Source organism: Serinus canaria, chromosome 5 (genome assembly GCF_022539315.1).
Source record: "Serinus canaria isolate serCan28SL12 chromosome 5, serCan2020, whole genome shotgun sequence".
Lineage (NCBI taxonomy): Eukaryota > Metazoa > Chordata > Aves > Passeriformes > Fringillidae > Serinus > Serinus canaria.
The window spans coordinates 52628175-52651288 of NC_066319.1; the positions used below are offsets into that span (position 1 = coordinate 52628175).

Genomic DNA, 23114 nt, shown 5'->3' on the forward strand with positions numbered 1-23114 from the left:
GCTTCTCAGAAAGGTTTATGTCTGTGGAGGTATTCAGGAAAATAGAAAAAAAATCCCTCAGTCATAAGATTTCTCCTGGCACATGTGAAATGCATGTCCCAGAAAATGGGCACTGGAATGGTCAAAGGTGAAATGGCTAAGACAGAAATAGATATTGTTTTTTTCCCTTGGCCCTGCTCTTTGAAAGAACTTGTTTTGGCTGAAATACCCATTTTTAGCCTGAACCAGACAAATATTCAGCATGTGTTGTCAGTTGTAAGAAACTGAAAACAAGGACTAGTAATGGAATGTTGTCATATGGCCTTTATATCTTTATTAAGTGTAAAATTAATGCCAAATGGTGCTTCAAAAATTGACTCAGTGGTTTTTAGAGATTTATTATTGTATTTGCTGTTTAATTCTTCTACCATGTTATTGTATGGTAAAAAAGAGGCAATAATGGCAGGCAGTTAATAATTGAGGTAGATGTTTTTGAATTGTTCCTGATGACTAAAATGAAAAATTAAACTCATGATTACTTTTTCCCTAGGTTTAGGTGAAATAAGATACATGCACTCATGCCTCTCAGATAAATATCAAAGGTGAGTTAGACTCCATTTGTTTCAATTCAGTTGAACCTGTATATGAGTCTTTCAGCTGTATGAGTTTCAAGTGCATAATAGGGTTTAGCACAGAAGTGTAATCGACTTTAATATTCTTGCATCAGTAAATATTTCACGAATATATTTTTTTTAGGTGGCAGGTGTACCCACTTCATGCATGTGCAACATTGGAGGAACAAAGTAAAGTATTTTCACCTACGGTTCCTGGCTATAGAAAAGTAAATATTTTCAAATCATGACTTCTTTAAAGCATGTGAAACCTTTTGCTAGAGTAGTAATAGCAAATAATCATGTATTTAAGTAATATTAGCTGTTCTAACTCCAACCATTTTGTGAGGACAAAGCACTTCAGTTTTTCTGTGTGGAAACTGGTGGTCTTTCTTACCAAGCTGTTGTTTTAACTGGTGTGCAGACCTCAAGAGAGGTGCATTAACCTTGAGGAAGTTACCCTTAAACTATTGCCTGCTGCTGTTTTTATCCTTCAGAAGGGTTTGTGCATGTTGATTCCTGCACCTGCACAACAGGGGAGGGCTGCTGGTGGCACTGAATGGGGAGACTGTCCCACCTTGTGCCCCACATTGTCACTGCTGCCTTGGTTTTCTCCATCTGCTGTTAGTAAGAGAGTTTTGCTGCCAGTTGTGATCTTTCTTTATGGCAAAGGCACAAGGAAATATTTCCATTCTTTCTCTACACTGTCCTAATGCTACACGACATTATTATGCATTTCTGAGCTCAGAACAAGAAAATACAAGGGGTTTTATATTGTCCTTGCATGGTATTGCTTTTTTTACTGTGCAGAGCAGAAATGCTGTGTTGCATTGCATTTATATTTCCTCATAGCAAGTTGGATTTTTCATGTAGAAACATGAATGTGAGTAATGTTTTGTTTATGCATTCCTTGCTCACTTTTTGCTTCACAACTCAGGTTATTCTAGCTACCAATGTAGCTGAGAGCTCTGTAACAGTTCCTGATGTTAAGTATGGTAAGTTGTCTAAATCTTGTAATTCTCCATACACTGTGTTTGTAATAGTTTCCATACTTATGCTAGGTTTGGTCTCCAGGATATGTCACTGTTCAAAGCACTGCTGTTGGAGTGTTGAATTATTTCTTTCACAACAGAGAAACCTGAATATATGAACAAATAGAGCTACTGAGTGGGAGGTTGGTTCAAGTCTTCACTAAGGGGTAATTTTAAATGCAGCAACAAGCAGAGCCAGACCTCACGTCACAAGTTAAGGTTTTTAATCACATTCTGCCTATGTTTTGCAATAATTTGCATCAGTTTAAACAAATTTTCTTATGGAGTTTCTAAATGCAGAAATGATTGCCTTTTCATGATTGTCATCTACAGTGGTTTATTATTTTTATAGTAAGATCTGTTAGCAATATGATTAGTTTTCGGAATATCTTGGGTCTGATTGTTTATAAATCTGATGTTCTTTTTATTGCTGTTCAAGTTATTCAGACTTTTCTGATAATAAAGATCATTCTTGTGTGTTTCTTTCCATTGCCATGAGGATTTTTTTTTCTTACTTGCAGTGATAGATTTCTGCTTGACTAAAATTTTATTTTGTGATAAAGAAACTAATTACCAAAGTTTGAGGCTTTGCTGGGCATCTAAGACAAACTGTAATCAAAGAAAAGGTAAGATGACAATAGGTAATGCAAAGGAATTTTAGAAGCTGGCCTTCATGAACAATTCTTTGTTGCTTTTTCTTGTATTAATAATAAAAATAACAGATTATTTTGGCCAGTAGTACTTGATAAGTCTTTACCATGTCAAGGTATAAAAATGGGATTAAACCACTCTGTGTGAATGATTTTTTTTTTTTTTTTTTTTTTTTTTTTCTTCCCCTCAAGTATTAAAATTCACAGACCATGGATTCTTTGGTATTTAATAGCAATTTTTTTATCAGAGACCATTTTTGAAAAGGGAAGATATGTACTGGTGGGTATTTATGAACTGCTTGTGAGCTGCAGCAGTAAAAGGAACTTTCACATGTATATGGCACTATTAATGAGTTGAAATATCCACAGCAGTGTTTCTAGTTTACACCAGTGTTCATAGCACAAGGATATATAAGATTCCATACTGCCTCTTCTAGTAAGATAGTCCTCTTAAATATCAAAATCTTTTCCATTTCAGTCAAAAATAATACTAAATAAATTAATAGGAGTGATATCTTCAGATCTAAAAATACTGTAATTTTTAAGTGTTATGAGGTCTTTACAATTACAGCTGGGTGCCAGATGCCCACCAAAGCTGCCCTCTCCTCAACTGGACAGGAAGAAAACTGATGAGAGAAGGCTTAGGGTTTGAGATGAAGACAGGGAGATCACTTAGCAATTGCCATCACAGGCAAAACAGACTCAGCTTGGGGAAATTAGTTTCATTTTATTACCAAACAAATCAGGCTTGGGTAATGAGAAATAAAGCCATATCTTAAACAGCTTCCCTCCACTCCTTCCCAGGCTTGGACTCACTCCCAGTTTCTCTGCCTTTTCTGCCCTAGTGGTACCCAGGGATGGAGATTGAGGATTGTGGTTGGTTCATCTCACATTCTCTCTGCTGCTCCTCGTTCCTCACACCCTTGCACTGTCAGATATGGGGGAAGTTTCCAGCAGCTTCTTACAGAAGCCACCACAGTAGCCACCCCCTTTCAAGACCTCCATGTGAACCCCAATATACAGCTTTATTTCCATTTGGTTCCAGGTCAGCAAAGGTCACAACAAGCAGCCAATGTACAACCAGGAGAAGTAGCATTCTGTGTAGATTTGGGCTTGTTGTGCACATGACTTAAAAATGTGGCCTGAAAAATGTGTCCCACAGAGAGGAGTACCTTTTAGTTGGTTGAAGTGAATGGTGTTTGGATTTGTGAGGATAGACTTCTGAGTCACTGTGTTTTCTGTAAATACTAGGTCATAAAGACCTTTTGCTGTTTATCATTGTAGCTTAAAAGTTGTTTATTTTGAGGATTATTTTCTAGCTATAGAGTCAAGTAGGAAATGCCTGTTCAACTGAGAAAAATGGCTGTTGATTTGAGGGCAGTTATGTGAAAGAGTGTTTTTGAAAAAGTATTTGAGTGAAATAGTTATGTAATTCTTTTGTTAGTTACTGCTCCTATGAAGGCAATATTTTTTTGTCCTACCCTTCTGTGTCCTCTGGGCCTGTCTGCTGCAAGAGAGCAGAACACTGCTCAGCCTTCGGCATCAGCTGTCATGTGCTGCTCAGCTGCCCAGAGGGTTTGTAGATGGATGGGTTTGGAAAAAACTTGTGCAATTTACAAATTGGTGATTTGTTCTTTTATGTGAAGGTCGTGCTGGACGTGTTTCCAAAGGCTATTGTTACAGGCTCATATGCAAGGACTTTTGGGCAGACTGTATTCCAGAGAAGTCAGAACCTGAGATGCTGGTAAGGCTTTTGGGTTGAGGGTTAGGTTTTCTTTAATGCATGTAGTCATAGCAGAGAAGCTTTGCTTTACTTTCTCTAAAGATGACTGGAATAGTTACTAATAACTAATAGCAATGACTAGAATTCAGCTTGATAACTATTTGACGAAGATCATTCCACGTAGTTTCCTTATAGAAAGAGATAAATTAAAGCAGTAAAATTGATGTGAATTAGAAATAAGCAATCTACTCAAAAGAAAACAAACCCTTGTTGCACACAATTAACTGCAGATTTTGCTAAATTGTAAACTTACTTTCATATAAAACACTTTGTCACACTTCCTGTGTGGGGAGAATAACAATAATCTTATCTTCCCTTCAGCATTGCCCTTTAGGATCTACAGTCTTAAAATTAAAGAAGCTTGATATGGGGGAACCAAAAGCCTTGCTGGCAACAGCTCTTTCTCCACCCAGTGTAGGTGACATTGAACGTACAATAGTTCAGCTGAAAGAGGTAGGCTTCCTTTTAATGTTGTTAAAATCAAGGTAGTAGGAATGTACTGCAGAAGTGGTTTCCCTTGTATTTAAGATGTAGTATTTCCTTTTATTTAAGTAGTAGTCTTAACTGGAGCCTCAGATATGAACTGTGTCTAGAGACTCTCACACCTTGCTCTGTTGTTGGGTTTCCATCCTTTTGAGCATAATTTCTGCAGTTACATCTTTAAAGCATGATTGTAATTTCATCAGGGAGTAATGATACTCTTTGTGGACAAGCATCTGTGGTGAGAAAGAACAGAGAAATGGACAAAAACCCCTTCATAAGCGACATTGTTTACGAATAAGTAAAAAATCAGACACTTAAAACGTGTGATTCGTAGAGGTCAGCCTGAAGATATCCTTCTCACCTGTACAAGGAGAATAGTGAGCTTGATTTTCAGTTACGAAGGTGATAAGGGAGAATCTTCATCACATGAAACTTTTTTTTTTTTTAAAGTGCATAAGAAATAAATATTTGCATCATTTGTAGCTTGCTTTTTATATCCAGTATATGTAGTAGCTTTGGTTTCAAAAGTACCAGGCTTAGGTGTACTTAGTCAGCTTTTACAAGTGAATACATTTTAATTTCTCTAGCTTGGAGCACTTACAACCTCTGTGCAAACAGAAGAAGATCTGCATGATGGTGAGCTGACTTTCTTAGGAACGGTATTGACACAGTTGCCACTGGACCTGCATCTTGGAAAATTGATAGTCCTTGGGCATGTCTTTGGTTGCTTAGAGGAATGCCTTATTATAGGTAACTGAAAGAAGAACATGTGAGAACATTTCTCTAGAACCAGATGATTTGCAGGTTTTAATTTGGATTTGTTTTTGTTGTAGCTGCAGCGCTGTCTTCGCGGAATTTCTTTGCAGTACCTTTCAAAAAGCATGTTGATGCATACAGGTAGTGCTCCAGATGTTTCATACCTTTCTAACTACATGTGAGAGCAGAGGGTAGAGTTATTGCTTGATATAATTTTCCATCTCATGAGTCTGATTTTCTTTTAAAATGCCAAGCAGTGCAAAAAGAAGCTTTTCCGAGTAGCTGATACTGGAATCTATTTATTTTATAAATATATAATCACAGAGCTTACTCACCATCTGCTGAGCACAAGGCCTGGGTCTTCAGCTTTGCCTTTCTCATGTGGCAGTGTCTATTAAAATGCTTCTTTAAATAGCAAGGACAATTACTTATTATTATCCTGCTCATCCAGAGCGTCTCCTTCAGCAGGGAGATGTGAATAAGAACAAGTAATTACAAAAAGTGCATTGATCATGTTTATTAAAGACATGGAGGGTGTTACTGAGCTGTGTAATACATGCAATATTTGAAAAACATATTGTTGCTAATATTTTTTGTTTGTATTGACAGGAAAAAAATGTTTTTTGCTGGGAATAGTAGGAGTGACTGTATTGCAATTCTGAATGCATTTAGGGTAAGTTTAAGATTACAGTGAAATCTGATAGACCAGCATGAAGATTCTCACTTTTGTAGCATCAGAAAGCATTTTTATGTAGCAGCTGTTAAAAACTTCACATTACTGATAGCTATTTTTTGCAGTCTTGGTCCAACTGTGTAAAGTTTCAATGGTCTCTACTCTAATAGCCAAAATGAAATGCCAGAGATGTGGTGATGTTTGTACATTGTTTTTGACCAAGGACAGTTTGGTCTGGTAAATTCTAGTACTGAATGAGCTTGGTGACCTTTCTCCAGACTTCTTAGCTTTGGCTTTGGGATGGTTTTGTGCAAAAAATGTCATTTTATGGTACTCTTGGCTGTTTGGTGGCTCAGTACCATGGACAGGGGTCAGTTCCTCCAGGTAGAGGCCGAGCACAGCAAAGGCTTCTGCTAGATGAACTTGCTATTCAAATTCCCACATTTTCTATAATGCATGCTCTGGTGTGTTTTGTAATCTTCTGGAGAGTCCAAAGTTTTCAGCTGCTGATTTAATTTATTCTCCTTTTTTTGAGCATGTTGCTCTTTGGTCAAAACTGACTTGTTTTTTTGTTCTACTCTGCTGTTAGAATTTTTTGAGGCACACAGGGGCATGTATGGCACATGTATCCACTAATCCTGAGGCTCAAAATTAATGTTTTCTGAATTCCCTATATCCTGTCACATATTTCTCTTGTGTCACCTGGTAATTATCACCTGTTCATCTGAAGATGCTGTTTCTATAAAACAGTATGTTGTCCTGGAGAATAAACACGAACATTCAGCCAGAGCTTCCAGTGAAGTGTGTCTGTGTGTGAGTGATGTGAAAGCTTTGTTTTGAATGGCTGAGTATCAAAAATGAACAGGTAAGTTCAGGAAAGTTTGTTTCCAAACTCCTTGGTTCAGACTGGATTCCTTCTTTTCTATCAAGGTAGAGAAGTGCAGTCTGGCTGTTCAACCCTGCATGTACTCAGTGTCCCCAGTAAGCTGGATTATTGTATTGTGAGGTGACTTGCTGTCAAACTAGAAATGAATTCTGCAGGCATCTGTCATAAGCTGCCTAATAATGAAGTAATTTTCATTAATATACTGGGTATTTAAATTTTTCTTCCAGTCCTGTTTTCTGGGAGGCATTTGCATCAGAACTTACCTGAATCCGTCGTTTCACTGCTTTTGTTCCAAAGCAAGGAGAAAAAGAAATGGTTTTGAAAGTAATCTGCCTTTTTACAGTGTCAAATTACAGAATACAGTTGTTCTTATAATTTGTGGATGTTTGCATGTGCTTTAACACTCCAGGTGGACAGGCTGTTGTTAAAAAATTACCTTTAGTGTTGATATGGAAAAAACGTTTATAGTGATAAATGTCACATTAATATTTGTAATAATTATTGCTAAAGCATTGCATTTTGTATCTGACTACTACACTATTTTTTCCTTAGGCATGGCAGGCCTGCAAAGAAAAAGGGAAGCTGAGAAATCCCAAGGTTAGTTAAACTTGTTCTTCTTTGTTCAAGGTTGGTTACTTCAGTGCTGGAGTATTTCTTTTCATAGTAAGTATGAAAAGTAAGAAATGTTTATTTATAATAATTACGACTTTTCATACATAAATAGGCTAGGCTTTGAGAGAAAATGAGCATTTGAATCCAGTGCAGTTATTTGAAGACAATCCCCTATGTTAGCTCCTTCCACAGATGAATCAACAGTGGCCAGAGGGTTTGAAATCCAGCCTAAAAAGGGAAATTGAGCTGTAGTTGAAAGAAACACTTTTATTGTGCATAAGTATCTCTATTTTTTTTAAACACACAGATTTCTGTGCCCTCAGAAAACCCTGAAAGATGGAAGATGTTTAAGTACATCAGTCACAAAAACCAGTAGCATGCCCCAGTAACTGCCTCCAGTCCTTCTTTTGTGTGTACAAGATAAAACCTTTTTTATTTCCCTTGTTCTTTCAGAGTGTAGTATCTTTTATGATCACCAGTGCATAACATACACTGAGTTACAAGTAGCCAGGGTGGCCAGAATCTGATAAAGACGTGCATGCCAAGAAAGAAGTTCTGAGTTTTTTGTAAGTGTTCCCAGATTGCCAAGAAGTCCAGTGCCATCCTGGCTTAGGTCAGCAGTCAGTATGTGGCCAGCAGCACCAGGGCAATGATTCCCACCCCCCCACCCTGTGCTTGGCACTGGTGAGGCCGCACCTTGAGTCCTGTGTAGATATTCCTGGAAGACACTGAGGTGTTGGAGCATGTCCAGAGAAGGGCAGTGGAGCTGTGAAGGGTCTGGAGCACCAACCTCCAGGCTGAGGAGCTGTTGAGGGAACTGGGAGTTTTTAGTCTGGAGAAAGGGGGCTCAAGGGAGACATTATTGCTCTACAACTGCCTGAAAAAAGGGCCAACCCCCCACTCAACATAACCTTTCTCCCAAGTTATAGAAGCAGAGAAAATGGCCTCAGGTTGTCCCAGGAGAGGTTTAGATCAGAATTAGGAAATTTTTTTTCACTGAAAACATTGCAGCAGACTGCCCAGAGAAGTGGTGGAGTCACTGTCCATAGATGTCTTCAGATGCCATGTGGGTGTGGCACTGGGGGACATGGTTTAGTTCTGGACACAGGAGTGCTGGGTTCATGGCTGGCCTTGAGGATCTTGGAGGTCTTTTCAAACTGTAACATTCCTGTGATTGTCTAGGTGTGAATGTTAAAGTAGATTTTTTAGTAGCAGCACAGAGCAGCTGGACTTGTGATAATGGAAAGATTGGATGAACCACAGCTGCATTGGTGATAAAGTTTTAGTCAAACACATAACTGTCTTAGATTTTCATACATGTCATGATACTTAGTATGAATGCAAAGCTGTGAAATGTGATTAAATTCTTCTCTTGCTATATGTAGCTATTATTTGTGTCCTTGCAGAAGAATGTGTAATAAGGTTTACTAGCAGTAGAAGTAAAAAGTTCTACCTTTCTTTTTCAGGAAGAGCTTGAGTGGGGTCGATCTAATTGTGTTCACATAAACAAGATCAAAGAGGTAAGATTAAATAGGTAGTAGTTTTTATAAGCCAAAGGACTTAACTTTCCTCATTCTCTGTAAATGTTAAAATCTTGGGTAAACCTACTGTGTTACATATCTATCAATATATATAGATGTGTATTTTCTTAAAATGAGCTATGAATTTAGATGAAAAGAATTTTGTTAGGATAAACAGAGTGGTTAAATTATTAACTGCTTAACATATTTTCAATATTTTTAAGAAACCTGCAGTATTATTTGCTAATTCTTCCTCAGATCACTGGTTGTGGTGTGACTGTTGTTGCTGTCTGTTGTTAAATAACTTCTGGTTGGCAAGACTCTAAGCAAATACAGTTCCACAGTGAGGCCTGGACTTGAGAATCTGTGGGGCTTTGTTGCTAACATTACTGCAGCAATTAATGAAAACTCAGCATCACAATGGCCTTCAAGCTTAATTGGATATATTGAGGGGAAAATAAATAAGATTCCTGACTAATTGATCAGCAGAATGGCCTTGGCCATTATTTCACCAGTTCATACCTTTGGCATGAGCAATGCAGGGCCTGTGTTCAAAAAGCACAGGAAATAAAAATAGAATTTGATAGTGAGCAGCCATCTGGATAAGAAATGGCAATAGTTTTATGACTTGGAGATGTGATAGCAACAAAAAAAGAGAGAAAAGCAAATTTTGTAAGACTGTACAGTGAAATGATCAGTCTCACATGGCAGCCTCTCAGTTTCAGATAATTCTGGAAGAGGTTGTGCATGACATAATACATGAGTTGAGAATGGTCACCTTCACTCAACCCTTAGTAAGATTTGGGGGCTTTTATTTGCTGCACCTAAGGATCCTAATTTCATAATCCGTTGTGTGGAAGTGAGTTTGCAGAACTGAGTCAGTCACAGGGGTTCCTTTGTGGCAGTGGTTGTTCTGGTAGTGTGCTAGAACTGCCAGCAGCTGAAAGGAAAGGGAAGTGTAGCTACCAAAAAGGTGTGTGGACAGTGCTTTATACATCTGTCCAGAATGGTTTGGGAGAGTAAAGGCCTTCTCTGTGTGTGGTTGGAGGAGCAGTGGTTGCTTGTGGGAGTTTCTTGGAAATGCTGAAGATGGAAAGCTGAAATATGTTCTGCTGGGAGGGCATGATTTTGATCTCTCTCACAGTAATCAGTTTTTTCTAAACTGAGAGTGCAGCATGGTCACTGCTGCAGTGAGGTGCAGAATTCTAGGTTGCTAGCAAGATTTTTACCTCCTAAGTTACAAACCTAAAATTATTTAAATAGAGAATATAATCTTGTAAAAGGTTAATTCAGTTATTTTTCTAATTTTGTTCTGTATCATATATGCATGATATGCTTTGTGAGTACAGAGTTGTTCATCATAAGGAGATTTTGGGAAAACTGCTTGAGTCACAGTACTGAAATTATGTTCCAACATAAAGGTGTTGAGCAGTATATTGGTGAAATGCTTACCAGTCACCTGAAGAGGGAAGGGAGTTTGCCCAGTTATTTCAGACTTTAACAGATTTTATTTCAGTTTGTGGCTGGGTTTGATCCATTTTAATTGTAACTTAGAGATCAAATTTCAGGTGGCAGAGTTATTTCACAACTTGAAAAAGAGAGTCAGTGCATTTAACATGCATGTTAAAGCTCAACCATCCCTTATGGACGAGGAATATGCGTGCAAACAACGCTTCATCTTGCAGGTAATGCTTTAAAGAAATGCTGTTTACAAAACTTGCAGTTGAATCTTCATATCAATTTTCATGATTTTCAATTCATAATAATCATGAACTAGTATTACACTTGTTTTCCAAAATTCACTGTGGATGTAGCAATTTTGGTAGTGAATTGGCAATGCCAATAAAGGATAGCTAATGTTACTTAATTGAAAATTATATTATCCCTTGTTTGAGGTGTTTTATTTAAACACTGGCTTGGTTAGTTAGTGGGGAGAGGGTGCAGGGAATTTTATGTCTAACTATTTTATCTTTGTCTAATTTCCAGTTAAATTACTTGTCTTATTTGGACTGATTAGCAGTGCTTTTATTTTCACAGACTTATTTATCGTTTCAGTGGCAGTTGGTTTGACTGTGTAAGCAGTGAGCTTCTCGCAGCTGAATTGTTGAACATTTTAAGATACACCCTGAAAACGGAACAATTTACATGTAGCTACTTTGTGTGAATTTGTTTTAATTCAGGCTCTTGAAATCAGAGCTAACAGTTACAGTTTTCAACCAATAGGATAGAGCAAGTCTTCATACAAAAGCATTAATGTTGTAGAATTGTTCCAGAAATTGAACTCTTTTCACAAAAATATATTTTTAAGAATTGGTGTTAATTTGTGTTTAGTCTCCAGTTCTGGTAATTCCTGAACAGAGAGAGGAAAAAAATATTCCTATGAAGATCTATTGTTGTCTCTATATGTTGCCAGTGTATCTCATTTCAAGAAACTGAATACAATCTACTGTGTATCACAAAGGATTTTCTTCATTTCAGGTGGTAATAGCTGGTGCTTTCTATCCAAACTACTGTACTTTTGGAAAATGTAATGGTGAAATTGCCATGAAAGACCTTGCTGGCAAGGATCCAAAAACCACTGTAATGGTATGTTAAGAAGTTGAATAACTTAATTAAGAATCAGGTAACAGAAATATCAAGTGTTTGGGTGCTATTTTCAAGTTCTGTTCTGACTTGGGCAAGGAGAGAAATAATTACCTACTCTGATCCTCGCTTGGTGAAGTCTCTCCCACCTTTCTTTCTTTCAGTACAATAAACATTGTGTAGGTGGGCAGTTTTAAAAGAATTCCTGAGAGCTGCCTTTATGCATTTGATTGCTGGTCTTGCACAGGCAAACAGCTTTCATCAAACTAAAAAATATTTGGAAAAACAGAACAAAACTATCAAGTTTTTTTTTTACTGAGTACTTCAGTTTTTACTTTTTACTGAATACTTAATGTAGTGTTGCAACTTCAGTGTTACCTCTTTTGTAATCTCCTGCTTGTTAGTGCATGGCATATGTGCTTTTGCTTTAAGGTTACTTGGGTGTTAACACTGGGTTTTGTTGTCTTCTAAATTGCTTTTCAGCTGATTGCATATGTGCAAGTTTAAAATGGCTGTGTTGATTTTGCAAAATTGTGCAGTCTAATCTAAGAAAATGTTTGATGTGTCTGAAGTAGGTATTACACTGTAAAACAGCCATGACTTGTGCTTAAAGAAACCAAATCTACCAGCAAGCCTCAAAGAACAGACTTTACTGTCACAAGAGACAATAGATTAATAAAGGAGAGACAGTCAGAAAATCTTGTTGATGAGGGTTTTTTTGTGCTCCATACTATTTAAGGATATTGAAGCAAAATACCACACTAGACTCAGTCTTGTGGAATAAAGACCAGTCTTGCCAGAGCAGCATTGATTAATATTAAATTGGTAGATTTAAAGAGCTGCTTACTTTTAATGTATTTAACTCTTGATGTGCTCTTGCATCAAGTGCTTTTTACCTTGGAAGAAGTAGCTGCTGTGTCATCATCAGTGTGAATGATCATCTTGGGCACAAATGCTGCAAGTTCCTCAGGCTCTCACTTGGAGAGATTCTTCCAGCCATATACTGCTCTTCATGGTGTGCTGAAGATACAAAAGACAATTAAACCTCCCACTCTCTGGTCTCTCTAAATTATCTTCCCTTGAGGCAGTTTCTGCAGTCTGACCTAGACCATGGTTTTGACCAGCAGCTGATCTTAGTGTGCTGCAGCTTCAAGGTGTAGGAACATGCTGAAAAAATAATCTGTTTTTTCCTGTCTAAACTTGTAGGAAGTCAGAGAAAAGAATAGACAGTTGCATAAGCTCTGAAAAATAGTTCAAAGTCTCAAAGTTTGAACTTGCTAATTAGGAGTTCATGATTCTGTATTAACAAGATCTCATTAGATACTACTAAGAGAAAGTTAGTGAAATGGACACATGACTGTAGTTGCATGTTAATAGTTGTGAAAGCTTACACTGGAGTTACTCCTCTACAAAAGGAAGATGAGGAGAGTGCTCCATGCCATCCCAAAGAGCTGTATATCCATGTGAGGGAGGTTTCCAGTTGTGCAAGCTGTCCCAGCATAGCTCAGTAATTCAGTGTGTGATAGGACTGCCAGGATATGCAGGGGCTGTAGGTCCTTCAGCTTCCCAGGCTGTGCATACTGGACAGGATTATAGTTCCCCGTTGTGGAAAAAGAATCATAGCATTCCAGTGTTTTCTGTTACAGGCAAAATCAAGAGACACTAGACAGCTTTTTGCAGCAAATACCAGATTAATATAAATAAATACAAATTAATTTGCTTCATTTATAGTTTATCTATTGGTTTGAAGTAGTAGGGCATTATTGGCAGAAAAATGGTGCTTTTTCTTGTCTTTTGATATTCTTGAATGTATTATAGTATCTGGCACTTTGGGATTTGTTGGAGTTCAGATTGTACATACACCTGCAGCTCAGGTGAAGGAGAAAGCTAACTATTTGGGTGAACTTGAAAATGCATTAAGGCAATTGAAGGTATCCAAATTTGACATCTTTTTCTTTACAGCTGAAGAACATTCCTCCCTATGGATATATATACCATAAACAGTTGCAGTCACTGCTTAGACAGTGTGGGCAGGTAAAATCTATTTCCTACAATGGATCAAGGTGAGTGTAAAATAAAGTATCCTGCCTTATGTTCTCAGTTACAAATCCAGTAATCAATTTCTTTTGCAGTGATGTACTGACAAATTTTGTTAATTTCTTCTCTCTTTGGAATCAGTAACTTACTTTCAATGTATCAGTTAGAGCTAAAAAGGTGGTTTTGAAGTCTGATGTAGATTGGTTGGAATAACATAAAATAAGCTAGCTCAGGTAGAGCCTTCTGGTTTATCTCTTCTGTTCTCTAACAGTGGGCCTTAACTGCAACTCATCTGTCTGTGTTTATTTCTGTCTGTTATGCTGAATTTAGCTCATTTGTACAGTCTGATGGCTTTTTTGAGCTGATAATCTGACTAATTTCAAGCCTGTGACTGCCTGAAGTTCAATTCATGTAACCCTTCTTACTCCTTTTCCAACCTTTAATGCCTTCCTTATTCACATATATTTTCACATCCTATTTGTATTAAATTTAGCATGTGCTGGTGATAATGGTAGAAAGATTTCTTATCACCATCATAATTAAAGTTGTAAGGTACATCAAAGCAGAGCCTGTGAGGAACCTACCTTTTACTGTTTGCTGGCCTGCTAAGACAAAGACAAGGAGAAAAAAAAAATTCCTTTTTTTTTTTTCTTTTTCTTTTTTTTTTTTTTGGGTAAACAGGGCTTTTGTGGAGTTCTCCCGTAATCCAAAGGAGGTTTTTAAGGTTCTTCCTGAAGTGTACCTGGCAGTCAAGATGTCACAGCTGAAGATTCCTTTTGAGCTGTGTGTTCATCATCCAGAGGATATCAGGAGACAAGTGGAAGGTGCAGCAGCTGCAGGTTTGGAATTTCTAAGGTAATTGTATTGCATATGTAAAATGTGTTCCTTTGCAGCAAAATGAGGTTTGCTGGATTCGGTGGGAATTTCCTTGGAAGTGTCACCAAGGGAAAAAATGTTAGGTTTAAAAAACAGATGTAAACTTCGTCTAAGTAGAATGATTTTGCAGGGCTAGAAGTAAGGTGATTGTTTTAAATATTTCTTTATAGTTAAAGGTATTTTGCTGTTCAAGAGAATTCCAAATATGCAGTCATCTTTCCCCCCACTCCCAAAGTTCTAGTCCATTTTCCTTTGGCATATGAAAATATGGATGTACACAGTTATTTCTGTTCCTGACAAAGACAGTGTGGGGCTTGCAATAACCAAAGTAAATAAGGAGTAGCATCTGGGGACAAAAAAGAAAGGGAGAGAGACAGAGCTTAACAAAAGTGGGGGAACATAATGACATGAGGTGTTACAACATAATAGGAAATAATGCTGAGAAATGCAATGTATTGAGTCTCTTTGGTCCACACATGCTTTTGCTCAGAAAATCTGGCATTGTTTGTTCCAGTGTTATTCTGTGCTGTGCTTCTGAGCTTCAGGTCATACAAGTAACCTGATAAAATGGCATTCTGCCTAGCTTCTGATTAGTCTGCAGCCATTTCAGTATTTTAAATTAAGAAATTTAGACTAGGAAGGCAGGAAAAAACTGAGAAGGTTAAAGTACAGGTGACTGTTTTTCTTCCAGTTAATTGTACTTAGCTTTTAATAAAACATATTAGCACCTTTACTCTGCCTGAAACAGCACTTAAAATCTTTGTGAAAATTGGTTCTTGAGGAACTGAAGTCTCCTAGGCTGAAAGACTTAAAAGTTCTTATCCTTTGTCAAGTAAAAGGAATATTTTATTTTTTATATATATATAAAATTTGCTGAATTTGTTTGTGGTTTTGTATACCGTGTTTTTAAAAAATAAGCTTAGAAGAAAATGCCATCACTAAAAGCCTCACTACTTAACCCTAATTTTTTTTCAATTTCTAATACAGTGATGGCAGAGTTGTGCCCTGGTATGTCTCTTTCTGTGTGGTTATATTGCAGTTGAAACACTTACTCTGCAGTAATTTGGTTCTGTGTGGTCATTTTGTGTTCTAATTGAATTAATGTATTTCTAAATAAAAGTAATTAAGTGCATAAAGGTGCCCTGGGGATATCTTGGGAAGCAGATGAAAGCAAAAAAAATTCATCCTCTTGAATTTTCCCTTGTGAGTGAAGTATTTAGCATCTTCATTGCATTTTAGAGTAAATGTGGATTGTCAGAAGCAGACAGTGGAGCCTGTGAAAATCTTATTTGGTGATTTACAAATGTCAAAGATGATCCCAAGTCGCTTTCTGTCCATCAGGGTAACAGAGGTAGGAATGTTTTATAAGTAGGTCATATCTAATAATTAGTACCTAGACAGCTTAGCAGAGATTCATATCTGACAAGCTTACGTTAAAAAACTGGGTATTGATAATGTTTATAGTGCAGAGGTGTCTGTGAGAAGCATGGGGAATATTCTTGGTCTTATTTTTAGTAGTTCTTTGTTAAACAGTACTCACATGTTTGCACTTCACAAAATTTGTGGGATTTGCTGGCAGTAAATATTAGCTGGAAGTAGACATAAATGTAAAGAGGATTAATGGAAGAGGTAAAATACTTCTGTAAACTATAAAAATGAAAATCAGAAGATATTTGGGCCATTTACTTGGTTATTAACTGGTAGTTTTCTTCAGAAAATGTAGATATGAGAAACGAGAATAATTAATGGTAGTATATGCTCATTCAGAAAAAATATTTAATGCATATATAAATATTTCTGAAATCTGAAGCTGAGATTTTTAAATCTTGTGTTAGCTATCATCTTCATTAGTTTTGCTAGAGTAATAGCAATATATATGCTGCTGAAACAGAAATAATAGAAACTTTCAAACCACTGAGCTAGGGGAATTGATAAGATAAAGTATTCAAACAGCTCTTGTTAGTAGTGGCGTGTTTTGCAAGTGGAGAAAAGAATATTTTCCTCCTTAAAGTCTGAATAGACATTTCAAAAGATGACTTGCTTTATTTAATTGGCTCTAAATAGGGGTATGTTCTCACCAGTTCCCTCAGGTATGGCTCATCAGAACAGTGACACTGCTGATGGGCTGGCACACGTAGCTCACTGGTATTCTGTCACAAGGTGCACCAAATATCTGCACCTGTCTAATCAACTGTCTTGTATTTTCTGTATGTTAACTTGGTTTAGGAAAATGGAACCAGTCTCTGTATTTTAGCAATGCTTATTTCAGAATCTGTTTAGATGAAAAGTGTGTTGCAGTAGTGCAGAAAATAATTATTTTCAAAAAAACCTGAATTATGAGACAGAAATTCTGCTACATTGTTGCAGTGTGTGTGAACTGTTGTGTCAGGAGTAGGAGTGCTTTCATGTATTTTGCACATATGTGGTTTGTGTTTGATGTAGAAGAATAATATGAAATTTGTTACTGTTTGATTTTTATTCTTGCAGGTAGTAGAAGTTGGACACTTCTGGGGTTACAGGACAGATGAAAAAAACACAGCTGTACTCCGGGCTCTGAGTGCTGAAATTGACTATCAGAACCTGATGGATTTATCTGTGCCTCCATGTGTAGATGTGCTTTGTCTGGCACCATTCACTTATCTGGGAAAGAAAGGATACTACAGAGCTCATGTTCTGTATATTCATGGGGATCTTGCTGAGGTAATGTGCTGTGTCATATTGAGTTGAGAGCTTGTAATTGGGCTAACAATCTTGGAGCTATGCTGCCTCTATTTGTATTTATTTTTTCTACAAATCATTCTGGCCAGAATAGAGTAATTTGTTTCTTTTACAGAACACGAGAAATTTCTGTTTTAAATTGAGAAGCTCTTGCAGAATGAAGTAAAATAAAGACTAAAACCTCCAGTGAATATGAAAATGTGGGATTTTTTTTTTGGAATGGTGTTTATGCTGCTGAGTTCTATATCATCAACAAATGCATCTGAATATTTCTGGCTCTTTGTGCTAATATGAGTAATGGAAATCAGTGCCACAGTTCAAGATTGGTATTGATTTTTTCAGGCCAATGTTTTTCAGCAGTTTTAGGACAGATTTAATTTTTTTTTTAAGATTGGCCTTTGAATTCCTTTTATTTCCAACGTGTCTGGGTGTCACTACTATAGAGTTAATACTGAATATTATGATGGTTTAAAGTAATGAAAAATGAGTGAATAGTAGTACTAATCTCATCATTTTCTCATTGAATTTATAAACAGTCACTGAATACACGTTCACATTTGCTTAGCTAGAAGCAGTTTTTGGTCGTATCTCTCACTAAGGTTACACAGACCTGAATGTGGGGAGAGAATTTGGAGTCTTTCAGAGAAACTTGCCTTTTCTGGATTAGTGGATTATTTGCATTACAAGCAGATATTTACACCAAGGGATCAAACAACAGATGTGATAGAATTTGACATTCTTTTTGACATGACTTCATTTGCATGCTTTCTAGACTTTGAATTTACTTCCATGTGACTTGGTAAGATTTGTGTTGTACTGTAATTTTTAAACTCAAGTTGTGACTTTTCTTGCCACTAAATGTAGCACTTCTAATGCTGTGGAATCTTTGCAAATACTCTTGATGCTTTTTCCAGGTTTTTTTTGTGGATTATGGCAATAGATCAGAAGTGCCTTTAAAGAAACTAAAAGAGATTCCAAGGTGTCTTCAGGGGCTTCCTTTCCAGGTAGGGGTGATGCTTTTGGCTGTGGCTTGCTGGATATTTTTGTGTCTGGCCTGGCAAACAGGAGTGAACTTCAAGTCAGGATGCTTTTCAGAATAATACTTAAATAATACATATTTTGCTGATGGAAGTACTTTCAAATCACCTTCACTAATAAAATTCCAGAGGTGTGTGTATTTACAGAGCAGAAATTCTTGTTGTAATTGAAGTATGTTGTATTTAACTGTAGAGAAATTCTGATTTTGTTAAAGCTGTGGGTTTTTTTCATTCTGCTTTGCTGTTCTCTGAACTGCTGGCTTTCCTGGGATCTTTTCAGACAGAATTCTCTTGATGATTACATGTGAGTGTTATAGATCTCGTGATCTTTTGACACAAATTAGAGGGATTTTATAGTTAATTTTTCACAGAAATAATTCTCTTGAGCTATATTACAAATAAAGTAACTATTAATATACTATATTTAATTGTATAGTACAGTATATTATACAGTAGTAATATATAGTAATTGTAATTCTCTTGAGCTATATTACAAATATAGTAACTATAATAATTATACTTAATTGTAATTCAGTTTTTCAGTGCTCACTCAGATATTTTTAAGTTAATAGAAACAGTTGTGTCATACTAATTGTATTTTCAGAAGCACTGAATGATGAAAATGAGAAATGGTCCAGCAGAAATAAGATTGGATCTTGACAAGGCTAATTTTGTTTTCTTTAGTAATTAATGTAAAAAAATAATTTTGGCAAGAAGCATCCTTTCTTGTATTTTCTGGACACATACTTAATGGAAATGTATTTCTGCTTCAGGCCTGATCTTTTAATGACTAGCTAGAAAAAAAAAAAAACCTGACCAGTTTTAATGACTAGCTAGAAAAAACCCAGGGTTTCTGCTGTAAATTCATTCAAAGACATAATTACAGGTAGTGGTTGTGGACATGGGCACCTAATTACTCTTGCCTGCCAGGGAGAGAGGAGTTGTAGTGGTCTTACCAAGTTTTCTGTTACCTTATTTGAAAACAGTTGTAGACTGAATTTTTTTCCAGAGGAGACATCTCTGTGCTCCTAAGATTTCATTGTGAATAGTGAATTACTACCAAATTATCCCTTATGCACTGTTTGCTCTGATGCCTTAGCAACTATGTACTATATTGAAGAGATAAGAGCTGTCAGTGTTGGCAGTGAAGGAGTAGGAATTTTGCCAGTAGCTTTCCAGCAGCTGTAGGAGTTAACATAAGTTGCTGAGAGACTGAAATATTTCCTTGCTGGTTCTCTAGATAGGCGAGCGCTGTTTCTGATATTTCTGCTCTAGGCTTTAGAGTTCAAGATCTGCAAGATGTGTCCCTCTGCCAGATCCCTGGTGTGTGGGGAGCCGTGGAGCTGCAGTGCCAGCCAGAGATTTGCCTCCCTGGTCAGTGGCTGCACTCTGCTGGTGGAGGTTTATTCCCTGGTGCACGGCGTCCTGCACGTGGACGTGTTCCGGCACTCGGGCCGCCGGGGCCTGGTGAACATTCGGGATGTGCTCATCGAGGAGTGTCACGCTGAGCTGGCTGAGGAGTCACACGAGTCACAGGTATGTCCTGACTGAGCTCCTGCTGCTGCTTGTCCTGCTCTGATTTATTTCAGTGCTGGCTGTCCTGAGGAGCTGAGCTGCAGCTTGACTAGTGGCAAGGTTAATACTTGAATAGGGCAGTGGATTTTGATATGTGTGCATAATGCATATCGAGCTGTTGGCCAAAAGCATTGCTGCTTGGAGACCCCTTCTGGAAAAGATGATTCCTGGGAAATTATTTCCTCAGTTGATCTGCTCCATTCTGACTTGAAACTCTGAAAAACTGTAACTGCTTCATAGTTTTAACTGTCTTCCATTTTAGTGTTTTATATAATCTGAAAGGTCATCAGAACATTGTTTTTTGTCTTTGTATGTATTTCTTTGTGTAGCACTTTCTCTGTAAAATTTTTGACGAAATAATTGTTCAAGGCTTTTAACACTTCCATTATTTTGTAGCAAAGCCATGATTTGCTTAAGGAATTATTTTTGGGTGGAGCAAAGAAAGAAGAGCAAATGCCCGTATCTGCAAGACAGGAAGAAAAGCATCTGATTGAAAGATTGTTGAACTGCTTTTCTGAAAAGAAATCTGATGCACCAACCCGTAAGGTAACTTGAGTGGTGATTTTGGCCTGTCATCACATGACCCTGCTTCTCACATTGTTAGAATGGAGATGAAGACTGAAAGTACCACAAATAACAAAGCTCTATTTGATGCATTTCTTAGGGCATTTCATTCATTCTGCTTCCTGTTGGTAGAAAGCCATAGTGTGACCTCTGTTTCAGACTGCTCTGCTGCAGCTTTGAACAGAGTGTTAAAGTACACAGAGAGCTAAGTGATCCTGCTCTTCTAATAAGGCAGCACTTTGAACTCAGGCAGAACAGAGATAAATCTAAACAGCTGAATGCAGTGTTTCTCTGCATGGAGTGTTTCTAGTCTTCATTATATAGCAAAAGAACAAGTTTACAACCCTATCAGTCTTTCAGAAAATCTAAACATGGTTTTTACTGTACACAGTGTTTGATTCTTCATCAGCTACTGATAGGTAAGCAGCTGGGATAGGTGCATCAGTGAACACTCCAGTAACTGATGGTAATGATGCTTTTCCTATGCCAGTGCCAAACTCAGAAATGTGTTTTGAGCTATCTAGTCACTACTGAGTTGGAATATAAAACAGGAATATGTGTGTCCTGTTCTGCATTGTGATTACAAGTTAGGCCTCATCTACATTCTGATTATTTTTCCATCACAGATGTGACAAAATTTCAGGCTTTCAAGCACCTAATCATGCTCCATTTATCCACAGGAGTAATCAGTAATCCTGTTTAACTGCCTGCTTCATAAAGTGAGATATTTTCAAGATTAAAGACTTCATAATGTAAATAAAATTACCTGATTTTCTTCAGTGATCTGTGAAGTCTGAACTTGTGTTTTTAAGCAAGAGGACAGTCATGAATCTGCAGCACTTGTGAAAATAGATAATTTTAGTTAAGTGTCTCAGCAAGCAAAGTTTGCTTTAGATGAGTGAAATGGAAGAGCCATATTACCAATTTAGCAGCTCAGTATTGCTCAGTACATGCTGAAAAGTGTTTGGCTTGAATTTATAAAGCATTTAGATTTGAAGAGATCCAGTTGCTGGCCAGCTCGAATATCTCTCTCTCCCTTTTTTTGAAGGTAACAGTTTGTGGTCCCTTCAGTCCTTACCAGTTGAAATGCTACAGTCTGACCAAAATATCCCAATTCAGGTATGAGAAGAATTTTATTGGGAAGTATAGTCATGTTCTTACCTTTTATTTTCAATAAATAAACTAAGCAAAAACCACCTAGTTACTCCTACAGAATTTTTCTGAAGTTTTATTCATTGAAAAAACTGAAGGAGTCAAGCTTAAATTGCATTAATACACATGCTATTGCTATCTAAAAATCTTAGAGTAGTTTTAAGGTGCATTATTGTCTCATAGAGAGATTATTTATTAACTGTCATTTAAATCTGCTAACAGTAAGCAGCTATTCTGACTTTTTGTTGTGAATTTAAAATGTTTTTTTCATTTACATGTTTTTATGAGTTTTGGAGATTTTTATTGTTGAAATATGTTGACTTTCTTCCCCAGAAATGTTTTCATACATAAGGATAGCATAAACTCCATTGTTGTCCATGATGGTGCAGAAGATCCCTTTCAGCAGCTCTTGGTTGCCACTGATATATCAGTAACTGCAGCTGGTAATGCCTAATAAAAACATTTGGATGGTTTCTCTAGACTGCTGGTTTTATATGAGTAATTCTATGAGTAAATATGTCACTGTAGTTCTGTGTTACATCTTTTTGAGGTTTCATTTTTATTAAGTGCTCCTTAGAGTTATTTGAATTTTTTTTTTCTTTTGGTGCCAGGGTGTGTGATTTTAGGGGAAACATCTCTGATGCCTCCTATTCATGGCCTGCTTGCACTCCTCAGTATGCTGTTTGCTCCTGCAATAGAACTCAGGTATTTGTGCATTTCAAAGTGGTGGTTCTTTTATTATTTTCTTGAGGATCCTCACAAAATTTTGACAGATATTACTTATTTGCTTTTAGCATTTTATGTATTCTCTTCCTGGTATTTTTTGAGTTTTAGTAAAGTATGTAGGTAAAATAACTTGTTCATGGACTTAGGAGTTGGTGTGCAGTCTCCTCTCATGATAGGGCATTACAGCTCCTGGCAGTTGTGCTGGAAGCCTGGGAAGATGGAATGGTGAACTGGGAATGTTTAATCTACAGGAGGAGAGGAACTTGCATAATTTTTTGTAAAAGCCAAGTTTGGCGGTGGCATCACTGTTGTGTTTTCTTGAATTTCTGGTATTTGCAGGCTTTCATTTCAAAATAGTGAAGCTTGCTTTCCTTTATTTTGCTTATGTATGATTTTTGCTAAGTTTTATGAGGATATGTTTTTATAACCAGAGCTTCAGTTTTGTATCATCACTGTGTATTTTAAAAACCAGTATGACTGAGTGTGAATGCCTCTCAATTGTTTTAGCTTCTTTCAAAAACATGTCTTGCTTTGCATGGCTTAGACAAATTCATTTTAGTCTGTCTTCATAAGAGTTGTGTTTCTTCATCTCTTGGTGAAACTATTTCTTTCTTTTTGATGTAGAGTTGATAAAAGTGGGAAGTATTTTACTGGTGTTCTGTGTGGTTTGGGTTGGAGTCAGACATCTGGGGCTCCACTGTTTCCAGCAAACGATATGGAGGTGACCTTTGATGTACATTTTGGACTGGAAGACATAACAGAGGTAAAACTTGAGTAAGAATTTTCACTACAGTAGGAATTCAGTAGAAGTTAAAACTTGAGTAAGAATTTTCACTACAGTAGGAATTCAGTAGAAGTCAGT

General features: G+C 37.0%; 1 protein-coding gene across 1 annotated transcript in view; it reads left to right on the forward strand.

Moving 5' to 3' along the window:
• The window catches only part of TDRD9 (tudor domain containing 9), a 67246-nt gene that overhangs the window by 38394 nt on the left and 5738 nt on the right, over window positions 1-23114 (forward strand). The window contains exons 11-34 of the mRNA XM_050974928.1: window positions 525-581; window positions 736-820; window positions 1528-1585; window positions 2143-2247; window positions 3918-4015; window positions 4376-4507; window positions 5125-5287; window positions 5371-5434; window positions 5903-5966; window positions 7405-7449; window positions 8931-8984; window positions 10553-10669; window positions 11463-11570; window positions 13530-13630; window positions 14286-14459; window positions 15720-15831; window positions 16968-17180; window positions 18113-18202; window positions 19511-19771; window positions 20207-20356; window positions 21423-21493; window positions 21860-21969; window positions 22138-22231; window positions 22877-23015. Of these exons, the coding sequence (XP_050830885.1) occupies window positions 525-581; window positions 736-820; window positions 1528-1585; window positions 2143-2247; window positions 3918-4015; window positions 4376-4507; window positions 5125-5287; window positions 5371-5434; window positions 5903-5966; window positions 7405-7449; window positions 8931-8984; window positions 10553-10669; window positions 11463-11570; window positions 13530-13630; window positions 14286-14459; window positions 15720-15831; window positions 16968-17180; window positions 18113-18202; window positions 19511-19771; window positions 20207-20356; window positions 21423-21493; window positions 21860-21969; window positions 22138-22231; window positions 22877-23015 (2665 nt within the window). The remainder of the gene's footprint in view (window positions 1-524; window positions 582-735; window positions 821-1527; window positions 1586-2142; window positions 2248-3917; window positions 4016-4375; window positions 4508-5124; window positions 5288-5370; window positions 5435-5902; window positions 5967-7404; window positions 7450-8930; window positions 8985-10552; window positions 10670-11462; window positions 11571-13529; window positions 13631-14285; window positions 14460-15719; window positions 15832-16967; window positions 17181-18112; window positions 18203-19510; window positions 19772-20206; window positions 20357-21422; window positions 21494-21859; window positions 21970-22137; window positions 22232-22876; window positions 23016-23114) is intronic.